The sequence below is a fragment of the Pleurodeles waltl genome, chromosome 5 (assembly GCF_031143425.1).
Source record: "Pleurodeles waltl isolate 20211129_DDA chromosome 5, aPleWal1.hap1.20221129, whole genome shotgun sequence".
NCBI lineage: Eukaryota > Metazoa > Chordata > Amphibia > Caudata > Salamandridae > Pleurodeles > Pleurodeles waltl.
This window is the reverse complement of record NC_090444.1, coordinates 112,037,302-112,052,471: the sequence shown is the minus strand read 5'-3', so window position 1 is coordinate 112,052,471 and position 15,170 is coordinate 112,037,302. Positions and strand designations below refer to the sequence as shown.

General features: G+C 41.4%; 1 protein-coding gene across 1 annotated transcript in view; it reads right to left on the bottom strand.

Annotated features, from left to right (window-relative positions):
- Positions 1-4,464: 4,464 nt before the first annotated feature.
- CHRNA2 (cholinergic receptor nicotinic alpha 2 subunit) overlaps positions 4,465-15,170 on the bottom strand; it is a 142,952-nt gene continuing 132,246 nt past the window's right edge. The window contains exon 7 of the mRNA XM_069233733.1: positions 4,465-5,876. Coding sequence (XP_069089834.1) covers positions 5,751-5,876 — 126 coding nt within the window. The 3' untranslated portion in view covers positions 4,465-5,750. The remainder of the gene's footprint in view (positions 5,877-15,170) is intronic.

Genomic DNA, 15,170 nt, shown 5'->3' with positions numbered 1-15,170 from the left:
ACATATTTTGGGTAATTGCTGATGGCAAATTTCAAATGATGAATGGGATACCAGGATGTATTCCTTAGCAACAATGTGTCCACATTTATCACGGTAATCCAATTATCTATAGTCCAAACAGGTAGTGCAATTGTCACTTACACTTTTTATGGGGCTAACCATGTCGTAATAATGATTTTGTGTATCTTATATGTGTTTTACATTTGACATGTAGGCCACACATGCGCCTTATGCATGTGTGTACTTCACATGTACATATTTCTTGTATATTTGGGGGGCGGTAGAGGTGGACTTACGCCCCCAGCACCCTAGGGTTTGCCCTTCCAGATTTGCTAAATTATCCAAGGGTTTCATTTATTCAGTAATGCTAAACCTGCAGCAGCAGGCTCATGGAAGGCCATAGGGTATGATTCACTGTTAGCCATTCAATAATCCCATTTGCCCATTTGACGTTTGCCCTATTGATTCTTTGGAGCAATCTGACATACCATATTGCATTGAAATTTTTTGCTAAATCTCAGCGTTCCTCATGTGCTGATGACAAATAGGTTGTTGATGTATGTTGCCCTTTATGCATTACCTGGTTCAGTGGCATGTTTCATTCTTCCTGCTAGGTTCCAACTGGGACACTACTGTGATCGGCTGCTTGCAAATATTTGGTTGATTGGATGGCATATGTTTATATGTGTGGACCAATGTAGATCCACTATCAACTGTCTGGGTGTATGTTTTCACTGTAACTTCAAGTTCTCCTCAAGAGTTAGTGGCAGCTAATCTTGTTCCAATTGGGCATTGTGTGTAGCAAAAATGGAGAGAAGCCATTGAGGACATGGTCACCTACACATGGATGGTCCCACCCTGTCACTGAACACGTGTAATGAGACTTTCAAATGAGCTACATTTTTGTGCTGAGTTAGAGAATGTCTCAGGTGTCTGGATCAGGCATGTGTCATTGCCACATTTGTACTCCTGTTGGCCTCTGTGGATGGTAATGTATCATGAAACATCATAGCCTCTGTGCAGACATTTGTGGTGTATATTTTTTGTGTGATGAGTGTTATGTCATTATTGCTCAATGAGACGACATTCTTCTTTAGCAATTTCAAACTAAAGGTGGGCAGAAATGAATAGGCCAAACCATGATGTGGTGTTTGTTATCTGTGTTTATTTACAATTGTGCATTAAGTGGTGATGTAAGAAATTATGAAAATAAATTATTTACAATCTGTTCGCGCCTACGCACTCCAGCAGCCGTGTTTGGTTGTTCCCCCTCCAGTTGCAGGCCAGCATCCTCCTCTTCGTCGTCTTCAGGCATGTCTGGGTCTGGTTCGAGGAGGGGAATGTTCCTTGTTACACAAATGTTGTGCAATATGGCACAAGTGAGTATGATCCTACAGACCTCTCTGGGGAATATAGTAGGCTACCGCCAGTGATGTCAAGGCAGCGGAACCTTGACTTGAGGATCCCAAAGTCCGCTCAACAATGCTGCGTGTCCTCTTATGGGCGTCGTTGTATGCCCGCTCTGCAGCAGTAGTCGGGTTCCCAAATGGTGTCATTAGCCAAGGCTGGATGCCATACCCCTGATCAGCTGAAAGAAAAACACAGAATGGGATCATGTAGATGTAGGAGGCACTCTTGTAAAGACCTTTAATGGCAGTAGTTGTCTTGTGTTGCCTGTGACTCTTTTGTGTACTAATGTGACAACCTATACTTGTAGGCTAAAACTTTTGCATTGTGTTTTTTCCTTGGCTGAGCAAGTGTTTGTTAGCTAACCGCTTGTCAGCAGTATGTTTTGGTAATTGCAATAGAGTGTGTCCTCCCTAGCATTGTGACTTGTGATACAGGTGTCCGTGTGTCTTCACTAGGGGTGACATGATAGTTCCATGCAGAGTTAAAATTGAAAGTGTCGTTAACACGTTCATATGAAAGTACCCTGGACATCCCATACCTTTAGACTTATGCAATGTATTAATGTACAGGTTATTGTGACACTTACAATTTGCAAGATGACATTTTGGCAACCACACTCATTAATGTCTTCACATTAAGCTGTACAGTAAATTCCAATGTGTGACAGGTTCAATGGTGAGTTAAGAAACATGGCTAGTGATGTGAGGACCTCAGTGTGTTCCTGTCTAGGTAATGCTGTTGTGGTGTATGTGTTGTGTGTCCTAGAGGGTTGCTGTGCAGTGTGTATATAAGTAGATTTCTGTACTTACCAACAAGTAGTCCATTGCCATACCGTCCATCCTGGAAGTGTTGGTTGATGGTAGAGTGACGGAAGATGAAGGAGTCATGTACACTCCCAGGATATTTAGCCACGATGTTGCTGATCAATCCTTGGTGATCAACTATGGCCTGCACGTTGATTGAATGTGTGTGCTTCCTGTTGCGGTAGAGGTGTTCTGTTGCAGCAGGTGGCACAAGGCATACGTGTGTGCAGTCGATTGCACCAAGGACGTGTGGAAAGCCACTGATGGCGTAGAACCCCTGTTTTGTTTTCTGCTGCTTCTGCAGTGTGTTAGGGAAGCAGATGTGGAGGGGTGTCAGGCGAATGATGGCATCCAGTACTTTTGGCAGAAATGCGGAGAATGATGGTTGTGATATTCCGCCAACCAGGGCACCAGTTGTCTGAAACGAGCCACTTGCCAGCAGGTGAAGTACGGCAAGCAGCTTTGTTTCTGTTGGGATGGTGTGGGGTGTCACTAAAGTTGGGGCCAACTGCTGGTCAATATTTCTCAGCAGCTGCTGAATGGCCTGCCAGTTCAACCGGTACCTCTGTATGATGTTGTGTTCCCTGAGGCCATGCAGGGTTGTTCTTGGGCGGAATATCCTCTCCTGCCTTCTGCGCTGCCTTTGGGGTCCCTGCTGTTGTTGTTGTAGCTGCTGTTGTTGCTGCAGGGCTCTGCGTCTACGTGCACGCTGGATAAAAATCACCTCCATGTCTCCCTGTTGCTGCTCTGCTGCTCTGTTGTTTGTTCTGTGTGTTCTGATTAAATACAGGTGTGTTTGCCCCATTTTAACGCCTGCCCTGACCCAGGCGTTAAATTTGGACGCACATCGGGCTTTGCGTCATTTTTTTGCTCCGCCTCCCGGGCGAGAGTCATTTTTGCCCGGAAGCATAAATACGACGCACGGCCGTGTGCGTCGTTTTTTGGACGGGAACGCCTACCCTGCATATCATTAACGCAGGGCGGGTTGCCGCTTCCAGAAAATGACGCACACTGCGGATTTTTATCGCCGGCGGGCTCGGGCGTCAGGGTTTAAATATGGGGCAACGTTTGCGCTGATTGTGCGTCAAAAAGTTTGCCGCACATTCGGCGCAAACGGAGTATAAATATGCCCCTGAATGTCATACCCATCTTTCAAGAAACAGTAGGAAAGGTTCACTTATTGAAAGAGTACTGGTAATGACCCGACAGTCTACCCTTGACCTTCCACCATTGGTTATATCTTCCTGGGGGCCAACCCGTCTGTTCATATGCTCTAGGTTGCACGATGCAAATACCAACACATACTTGAAATTAATTAACACCAACAACTAACACAAGAAAGAGCTTATACCAAACATCCCATGAAAGCAAGGATACAGGATGCACGTTAGTTAAAAGTTCTCAAGTGGCACACAAGCGACCATGCGTCTAGGGAAGTGGTGCCCTGATGGGTCTAACAGTGAGACTACTAGGTTGACAATTAGTCAAAGAGACCACTCTAATCCAACAAACTTCTTCAAATGTGTGTGCATGTGTCACACACTTCAGGAGGGTTTGTCAGTAAACCACAAAGTACATAAACATCAAGGGCCTGATTTAAGAAAGGTGGTGCTGCATCCAGTGTAACACCACTTATCTTGCACCCATTAGCACCCACCCCTAACGCTAACATGTGTGCGCCGTATATAAGATACGGCGCACCATGGCAGTAGTTAGGGAACTAGTGTCAAACTTTTCGATTCTAGTTCAGAGCTTTCCAGGATTAGTTTATGCTAATCTATTGAGGCCCATAGTTAAGAATGGTGTGCTTCCTTTTAACAACTGCTCTGAGCAGGCGTTAAAAGTGCCAAAACAAATGACGCAAAGAAATTTCTAAGATTTCTTTGCTCCATTTTTTCGCCCCCCCCCCCTTAATGGGGGAGCACCCGCTTTGCATACATTATGCCTGGCGCAGGATAATGTAGCGCAAAGGGTTACAAAGTGGCACAATGCATGCATTGCGCAGCTTTGTAAATTTGGCATGGCGATTTTCGCCTCGTTGGGCCACATTAGCATTTAAAAAATGACGCTAATGTGGCACAAGGAGGCGCTATGGGCTCTTAAATCTGCACCTAAGTGCACTCACAAAAGCATCTTACTCAGCAGTCACTTGATAATCCGTCCGACACCACTGAAACCTGACCAGCACACCCTATTCACAAGACAGACTCACAAAACTTTATTTTAATGCAACAGATTGTACACTAGTTTTAGTGTGCAAGAGGGCATTTATTTTATTTTTTTGTGGGGTAATCAGCAACTGTTGATGGAAAGATTCCCTTTGCGCACATTAAGTTACATTGTACATTTTTAAATTAAGAGTCATTTGAAAACACTTGGATAAGAAAATTGTTCCCTCCTGTCGCACAGCGTACTACCCCAAAAGATACATTACATCATAGAATTAATATTGTATGCGGCCTGTTGTGGCTTCCCAAACATGTTATAAGTGTTATAAGTCCTTTGTAATTGTCAGCAATTTCCTTTGAGTGTACTTTGATATTTTGTTTCAGATGGGTATTTATTCGATTTACGTTTCTGTGCTCGTTAGTGATTTTATTTTTCATTTCAGGTATCTGTTGGTCTGTGTGTTTTATCTCTGTGTGATTGTACATTGACATTTTATTTCATGGATGTGTAAGTTGTCTTTATGTGTCTGTAGGTGTTTGGGTACCTGAGGTTTGCAGTGATTCATATTCTTCATTTTAATGACTTCGATGTCTGATTTCGTTTTTGCCTAGTTGCTCTAAAGCCCAGTATATTGCTCTACTGAAAAGGGTAAGTATGTAACTAAATGTTGTTACCTAAAGTGAAAGGTCTGCAGTGAAATCTATTAACGTTGTTTGTGGTCATTAATGTTGAAAAATATTTGAACATTTTAAACAATACGATCCTGGTTTTCCTTTGCAAACCTGAAAATCTTTCCATGCAAAATTCTCTTTCATACAAAAAAGTACAGAAATATGAACTCAAACTGTAAGAGTACTTTTGCCTCGTTAATGAGGAAAGAACCTGAAACATGGTAGTTTACCAGTCTCTCTGCTCCTTCAGTTTGCTCCTGGAAGATGACTTAAAAGATGAAGAACAACTGAATCCCGTTGGATCAAGATCCATTAATTTCTCCTTCAAGGGAGAATCTTGCCGGTGTATCAGCAGAGTGGATTCTGCAAGCTGTGAGCTGCATTGCACATCACAGACCCACACATGCTGTCCCCTCTGAGATCCACGGAGTGGCGCGTTCACACAATAGGCCTGTCGGTTGCTTTGTTCCCTTGGGACTCACACATGTTTCCAGCAAGTGGAGCGCTTGCTGTACTACTGACCTTACCGGTGAATGAAAACAACCCTAGAACGCTACAGCACCTGGCTCATTTTTGCTGAGCTGTTGGCCTCCTCATGCGCAGGGCTTATGGCCCTACCGATGGAATATCCACCACCAATGGAGGTTACACCAGCTTGTGAGCCCCTCTCCGGTGACACCCTAAAGATCACAGCAACCTATATCATTCCAGCCAGAAAAGGTGGAAGGAAAAGTCCAATGGTCCCAAGCAGGCATACAATGATGAACATCCAAAGGAATATTCGATCAATCACCATGGCAACGTACTTCCAGTCTTCTTTTACCTGCAATGAAGAATATTATCCATTAGAAGGGCTTGCAAACAGCTCACATTTCCATTAAGAGATAAATATTTTATAACAAAACATTTCCCTACTCCAGAAATATGGAATTGGGTGCATATCCTGAATCTGTCTCTATAAAACTGGTGGAAAACTGGAAAGGTGGGTCGAGCTGGCTTGTGTGACCTAAATGTGTCAGGTCTTTAAGCTAGTTTTCTATGTGTTCTAAGCTGTCTTGCCAGAACAACCGAAAGAAAACTGCACAATGTTCTCCTGCCAATCAAGTAAAGGATAAGCTTCTGGGCAACTGCCCAGAAAGTTCTTTGTTCAATGTAGGCGGTTTGGAGACAATGCATGTGATAGGAGTTAAAGGAAATAAGCCACATGGAGCGCACAGTCTAGCAACTTTTACGTAATAGAAATCCTGGGAATCTTCTAAGTGCCTTATCCAGTACGACTCCCTTTGTACAAGTATTTCACCATTGCATTTGCCATCATCTACTTTCAAAACCAATTCCAATGTCTGGAGCCTCAGTGAAGACACACCGGACAAGATGCCTTACTGCTCTTAAACTGAGGGATTCAAATACCCACATGGTGAGCTGTTTCCTCAGAGGGGCCACAAAAGACAAAGAGCCTGATTTAGAGTTTAGAGGAGAGGGTTACTCCACCACAGATGTGACGGATATCTCATCTGCCGTATTACGATCCCATTATAACCTATGTAGATTGTAATAGGGTGTGCAGGATATATTTCACGTCCATCAAACTCTAAATCAGGCCCAAAGAAAGGTTTTCAATATGTCACTTTAGAGAGAGATTGACTCTTTAGGACTTTGAAAAGTAGAAGCGAGTTAATACAGACAGACAGTGAACTGAGCGGCCAGGTGGAGGGCTCAGCTCTTCTTAGCCAACGGGCATGGTTCGGCATAATGACATATTTTCTAGTTTCATAAAATAAAGGGTGTATAGTTTCTTTTTTTTTTTCTTTAATTTTAAAGGCATATAAAAGAAAAAATGCAAACCTCCTGACAAGGTGCTTCGCTGTATCATGATTTATTGATGAACTGATACTGAAAGTTAAAAAGGTTGAACTTGAGTTTATAGAATCAAAAAACAAAGATGTGCAATGTTAAATAACCTTAGCATAGATGTTGTACAGGAAGGGTATGCTTTCTGTACAAAATACTAGCCCTAGACAAGTGGAAATGCTTTTCCTACTTTGTATGTGTGCCGTACAGTGCAGCACACATGCAAAGTCAGAAAAGCAGGGAGAAATACAAAAAAAATCCGTTTAACACCTGCTTTTCAGCTGCATTCATTTTTGGCGCTAAACCGTACTGATGTTTCAGAATAGGGTTTAGCGCCCAAAAGCATGGGTGGCAGCACGGGTACATCCATGTACCACCCAGGTAACGACCTGTTGGCGCAAAGTAACGCAAAGCAGCATTTCACGCTGCTTTGTGTTACTTTGCCACTCAAACCAACGCAAATACCGATTTGCGTTGGTTTGTGAATCCACCAAAAAAGTTTAATGTTGTTTTAGTGTTACAAAAGTAACGCTAACCCAACTCTAAACCTTTGAGAATCTGGGCCAAGTTGTATGTTCTGTCTTGTATGTATTGTAAAATTTGGTTTCACCCAATTGGTGTATTTCAGTTTCCAGCAATGCCACTGTAGGGTGACACGAAAACTGCAACAATGGTGTTGAAGTCAAATGTCATGTTAGCTGCAGTGTGTATTTACATCAATACATATATGAAAAAATCTATGGCTTCATGGAACAGCATAGTGCTCTGCCTGGGCTGCAGTTCAAAAGCACTGCAGTGATACATGACAGGGAAAATTAATTTCCCATGTAGAAAAACCTGCTTTTATTTATTAGCTAAGTCACTCCAAAGGGGGCCTTGTCAGCTCAGATGGCATGGTGCTTAATATATCAAATTTGGCATACTGCACATTAGGAAGCGCATGTGCTCACATTGAACAATTACCCAAAAATCAGTTTTCACTGTGAAGTTAAAGTCATACTTTCAAAAAATAGGCCTTGAAATGACTAAAATCATATATCTATATATATATATATATATATATATATATATATATATATATATATATATATATAGAGGAAATGCTAGAGCTATGATTCAAAGTTATACTTATCTAGTTTCAAAAATCAAATTCAATGGTGAAAGAGGATTTTTGATGTCCTTAGTGGAAAAGTAACTTTCGGAATGAGTACTTTCGGTTACGCATACGAAAACTGCATTGGAACTGGTTTGCCTCTTAGTCCTGTTCTAGAGGCCCAATACACATCCTTGACTGACTTCCTAATGGCCCTCTTCCTGGAAGACAATGGCCCGCCCATTACCGACAGGGGTGTTTAGGCAAGTGGTTCACTAAGCCATCTCAAATGGAGACAGGGCCAGCTTGCAGAACAGTGGGCAGCTTTCTTATTTCTTCCTTTTGCTTGGAAATGCCAAATGGAGTTGTAAGGGAATGCAACCATAGATCCCAGTGCCCCCTAAGCTTCCTAACCACATCCAAAGAAGATACAACAGTTCTAACCCTCACAAAGATGGCACTTTACTTCCATGGCAAAGTAGCTACAGAAGAAGGTAGAGCTCTTCCAGGTGGGGGACAACAAGGCCCAAATTGGCTAAGGGACTCTAGGAGTGTTTGCTCTAAGCCAAGAGAAGGGATGCTGAAAAGGAGGTGGAGATTGTGCAGGAGAATCTCAGGGCGGTAGCCAAATATACTTTTCAAATAACCAATGAAGAGTTGGCTAGACTACAGAGTGCTCTTGTCAGACTGGAGAGCAGTACTGTGCACACAGCCATGATTACCTCAACAGACTCTCCCCAGAGATTTTGTAAATGGATTTCATGATACTTAAGAAACTTGTATTCTGAAGCTTTTGAATCCACATCTTCACAATGTGGCAATTTCTTTAACTACTTCAAATTGTGCACTGCAGTTGGGGATGACCCCAAAATCTGCCTGGTCTCTTAAGAAATTCATGAGATTGCTGAAGCAATTAATCAAATGGAAAAGGAACATTCCACAGGTTTTGTTGGACTTCCTGTTGAGTTGCACAGTCATTTAGTAATGCATTTATAGGTATGTGGCACAAGTACATAAAGAAAATATTAATATCAGTGATATGTTAAACTTTCTTAAGTAAGCAATAATTACATTAACACATAAAAGTAAAATAGCTGCTGAATTTGGCAATTACGTGCATCTTTCTCTTATCAAAGTAACTGTCAAAATACATACCATCGTTTCAGGTAACAGATTGCAGAAGTTAATTAATAACCTAGTCAACATGAATTCAGATTTTGGAAGGAAAAAGGGAATATAAAAATACATTTTCTGTTCTAAACTTAGTGGTACATAATGCCAAACTCTTCATGGGGTTAGCTAGATTGTTGTTTAAACTCTTCAAGAAACAGGTCTTTAGTAAACAATTGATAGAAATGATATACATTTGCGTCAATCAACAAGAAGCTTGTATTAAGATTAACAGTGCCTGGTCTGACTTTTTCATTATGTCTTGGAACTTGGCTGGGAAGTTCAATATGTAATATAATCCACATTATGCACACTAGACTAATACATTGACTACAGATGGATCTATGCAGTTTTCTTTAGGAATTTTAAGGGAACCTTACAGGTGAATTTCTCAACACTTCTAAGAACAACAAAATGTTCTAGAACAAGCTTTGACCTCTCTACTTGGTGTATGCTGGGATAGAGAAGTCCTCTGTACGGTAAAGAGGTGTACTCCTGCCCTGAGTGCCCAACGGTACTGTTGTCTGGATCCCTAGTGCAGTCTGTTTCTCATAGGTGAACACAGATCATGTGTGTGCACCATGGCATAGGCCTGACTCATGGATTGTGGTCTCGTTGGACTGGGAAGGGGTGCCCAAAGTGGCAGGATGATGTTTAGCAATCAGTAGTATTGAGCAGGACCTTTTTACCCTGGATCACTGGAGCGAAGTCTACAGGCTCACTCATCTTTTTAAACGTTCTGTTGCTGTGGGCTCTACTCACCCTTGGCCTACATCAGGTAGAAGTGGAGTACTGCATAGCACAGAGGTTGTGACTATGCGTTGGTTGGATATAGGAAAGCTTCAGTGCTGAACGGTGCGTACAGATTGAATGTGTATACTGAATGCATGCATACATGGAAATGTACAACACAGAGATGTTAGTGCTCTACTGAAAGTGTGCTGTAAAAGTACACTAAGTGAGTGTGCCTGAAAAGGTACATTGCATGGAGGACCCTGGGTTCCATTTTGGAAATCTCAGACCTTCCAGGTAAAAACAGGAGGAATCCACCCAGACAGATTTGTGTATTGCTGTATTACTGTGAGGTTGGTTGGGATACACTGGAGGGAAAGAAAATACTCCTTTTACATCTCAAAATACTTTTCTTTGATTCAGTGATGGATCACAAGGAAGGGGCCTGGACACACCCCAGGAATGGAGATGGGGTGGAAAAGTGAATCATAAAGAATAGGGCTGGGGATCTGGGATTAACTCGTTGATGCACATATTACTGTGGCTGACATCCAGGTTTAAACTGTGGTCACTCCCATGAATTATGCTGTGAACAATCAGCTTTGGAATCGTGCTTGCTGTGGCAGACCTCTTTCATGAAGGTAGATGAAAAGGAGAAGTGCCCTCCTCAAAAGAAGCATAACCCCTACATAAAACTTTAAATACCCAGACCCTAAATCACTTTTGGAATACAGAAAAGGACTATAAGAAGGGAAGGTTGAATCACCCAAAAGCTGTCATCTGCCAAGCAGCCAGATGAGCTTTGTGAGAAGGGGGAACCTCTGCACGACTTCTGCCTGTGACCAGGACTGGGCATGAGGCCTGCTAGTCTCCCTGCTGGGTGACGATACATCACCTAGGGAAACCTAGACCACCTGCCCTTCCTGCCTGCTTGCCAAGACCAGTGTGCCCTGTGAGGAAAAGAGAGCATTAGAGGCAGCAAGGTTCAGTGGGGAGCCCGATCGTAATGACTCCCCGTGTGAGGTGTGAGGATTCAGCTGTGCACCGATCAGGGCATAGCCTGTGTGCAAGATGCATTGTGGAGGGTGCTGAGCCCACACAGCCTCATTGCAGTGACCTTGTATGCCAATGGAGGCCACTGGTAGCATAACTGGGCTGGAACATGAGACTTGTGCCCGCCAAATGTAGGGCGATCACACTAAACAGTCCGCCCCGATAGTGAGCAATGTGGCAACCTAATATGCCAGAAGGGGCTGCCGGCATCGCTGGTGCCAACTGTTTGGATCATGGCCCGAATGAAAGGATTACTTGCGTGACCAGCGGGTCTAGCACATCAGCTGCATCTGTTTCCCCAAGGATCAAGGACACCGCTGAGGACGTTGCACCCTCTCTGAAACTCCAGTTGGGTGCCAGAGAACTCCTCTCCTGCCTTTTGCTAGAGAAAGCCCAAATTATCTTTTGTGTCCTTTTGTGTCTGCTGAGCAGGAACACCTGAGCAGCTGCCACAGCCTTCCGTGAGAGCCCCAGCTTTACTGTACAGGATCCGGACTTGGGACTGCCCGAGGAGAGAGCACTCACTGCTGTGCTGAGCACTGCCACACTGCCGGAGCAGGTAAGACTGAAACTGCACCTTTGGGGCCCCAGGGAATTTACTGCTGTAGGTGCTGAGGCACCACAAACACTTTTGCCTGAAACCCCGAAGAGTCATAAAGGAACTCTTAGGTATGGTCTAATAGTCTGCATTCCCTGATGCGACCACCAACGAATGGGAAATAACCCTGAGCATGTTACACAAAACAGGATGGGCCAGGGATCTGCCTGACACCTACTACAGCCCCCACTTGAAGGGGGAATTGTGTTCTGGCATTTGAATGTCATATTTCTTTGCATGTGTAGATTTAGAGATATATATAAAAGCAAGTATTTGGCTTGACATTGATTTATTGTTCATACTGTTTGCACTTTGTATGTTTGAATTATCAGTGCTGCTCACTGACTTGTATCTACATCTCCCCCAGAGGAAGCCTTGACTGCTTGACCACAGCTACCACTGACAGTCAAGTGCAGAAGGGGTACTTGGCCCAGTTGCTCAAGACCAATGGTAGACTGAACATCAGGAAATTCTGCACAATTAACAACATTAAAATCATTGTCAAGGATAAAGAATGAGCTTAGAGCATTAACAATAATGATATATTAATCATACATGAAAAAATCAATTAGGTTTTCCACAATTTTAAACTCAGCAGTGGTATAAACCCCTGTTTATTAGGGAATCCTATGGAGAATTCAATATCAGATGTCAGGTTTTATAATGCGATAAATTCATACTGCAAGGCAAATAATTGGGACTCAAGGAGCATGGCTGACCTTGTAATAGGTTTATCTTGATGAAAAATACATCTAAAAGATCATGCCTGATGCTACAGTCAAATGTCACACATGGGAATAAATAAACTTTTCTGTCTGCCTCATGCATTAGAGTTTCCTCTCAGGCAATTTTCACTAGATTAGCACAAAGATGCATGAAAATATAATATCCATATATTAGATTATCAAGCAATCAATAGAAATGGCTTTGAAAAACACACTCATTTAGGGGCAGATTTAAGAAAAGTGACGCTGCTCCCAGTGCAACGCCACTTGCCTTGCGCCCCTTAGTGCTCCACTACTGCCACCATATGTGCTCCATGTTTAAAATACCATGGCACAGGGAAGGGGCAATAGCATCAGAATTTTTGATGCTATTGATGTACTGCTCATGGGTAGCGCCAATGCATGCAGTGCACTACTTTGTAAATTTGGTGTGGCGATTTTGGCCTTGTTTGGGCCACATTAGTATAAAAAAAAAATTATGCTAATGTGACGCAAGGAGGCGCTAGGAGCTCTTAAATATGCCCCTTAGTTCCTTTACTGAATATTTCTGAGACATTTTACATCATTTGAGCAAAAAGTCACCAATAATATATTTTATATAAAGATTCTGGGCTGGGTTCACAAAGCTAATCTTAGACCTGAAGTCTAACTTAAGACCTGAAGTCTAAGGGACTGATTTACAAAGGTAGACTTACACTTTCCTGTAAGTTTAGGATTGCTTGCTATTCACAAATGAATTTATGATTAGTATCTTTATGAGTGCAGAGTCTCCGCACATAAAAACATCGGTCTTTTTATTTGCGGAGACTCCACACTCTTTAAGATACTACTAATAAATTTCTTTGTGAATAACAAACAGTTGAAAACTTACACAAAAGTGTAAGTTTACTTTTGTGAATCAGGCCCTAAATTTGGTCTTGAGTTCTAAATTTTGACTTCAGATCTACAGTTATACTTTAGGTCTAAGCTTAGAATTCAGGTCTACGTTTATCTTTGTGAATCAGGGTGAAGAACAAGAATAGGCTGCCCTAGGTCTTAAAAAATAAATTAGTTGGACATTCAAATTTACTCTACCCTACACCAATCTAAATATCTTAAAATAGGGAACAAAGTAGATGGATGAACTGGATTATTATATGATCTAATGCTGTCTAACACCTGTAAGAATATTAAAAGGTATTCTGAGGATTTAAAGATTAGGTGAGTGCAGCACCGTTCTTTGTTTATAGTATTTTAGGCACCTGAATGAATGTATAAACTTGGATTAATTGAATGTAATCTGTTTTGGAGTTTAAGTCAAGCTAATGACGTGTTGTTCCACGTTTTGAAACTGTTAAAAAATCATACTTTTTCCATTGTGTACATGAAAATGATTGAGTTAGTAGCAGGGCAGTAGGCAAAAACTGACTCATGTTTAGATTTTCGGGTTGCACCTGTAAGTTTATTAGAATCAGAGAAAGCACTGGCTTGTGGATTGCACTTGCTTTTTGTATTTCTCTTTTTGTATTTTGTATTTTTGAATTATTTCTTTCTGTCTGTTCTTATTTTTAACACTTAAGGTTTATTCTTCTGCAGTTGCCCTATTCCTTCACCCATTTTATTTACGTTATCTTTTCTATTTATTATGTTTTGTTGCTCCTTTCTCTTTTGTGATTGATCTGTTGTTTTCTTTGTTTAGTTTTTTTTTTCTTTTTTCACACATTTATCTTTATGGTTGAATAAAGTTTCCCAGACCTTTTTGTTCTCCTTCTTCATTCCCTTTATTTCTTCTCTGTTCTTTTCTTTTTCAGAATAATAACCACATTTTGTAAGAAGTATTTGTGATGTTCAATACAGGCTCCAGACATACACTTAAAATTTGCAACCCATCTTACTGTGCTTGACTGAATGAATAAACAAGTATATCGTAGTTTAGTAACGCAATCATTAAAACTAGTGAGTGTAATGGGATAATTAAGATTTTTCCTAGGCAGTATTTGCCCCCTGGAAAGACAAATTGGTATCTGTGTATGTGAAACTTTTTATTGTTTTTGACATTCCTTGTCTTTGAAAATATACATATTTATCTTTCACAATTAAATATTTTTACATTGTCAAAGCCATGACTTTAATACTACTCTTATTGTGGAATTCAACTAAATCAAGTGAAATTCCTTGTTACAGAATGTCTGTATTTTATATTCTCCTTAACATGGTCCTGATACATACTGAAATAGTATCTTTATTCATATGATATATAAAATATGCTATGTTTTTAGGGATGGCCTTTGAGCTCCAGACTATTGCTTTTAGAAAATAAAATGATACATATCATACATGCATAGAAAGTGGTTTTAGTCATCAGGCTTCATCAATTGATCTGTTAAACTGCTATTCACATTCTGCATTCACACACCATAGCACACAGCATAGGGCAATAGTCAGCCCACTTTACCTGTTTGCTCTTTTTAACTTGAGTGGCTGCGCAAAGCAAGTGCACATTACCACATAAATGCAATCCCTTTCTCATCAGTGACAAATTTGGCTTGAGGTGTGTTTTTTTTATATTAACTTCAAACACAAGCTACAAATTTAACTGCACATGTTAACATATTTAGATATCTGTATAACTATCCCACTGAAACTAGGTAATACTGCCATGATTAGACTGAAGAAAATAGGTTACAGGAAAACACCGCTTGGTATAATTAATATCAGTGCACCCTACTAAGTGGGAAGTTCATTTATCCACATCAACCCTTTTTCATGTCAGTCCCCTTACAAGTTGTGGTGAGTAAATGTCAGGAGGCAGGTAGCCATACTTTAGCATATCATAACTTCGTGAGGACAGTGATGAGGAAGTGAGATTAAGTTTTATTTTTTTAATTTCATATCAGTAATCCTCATGCATGACTA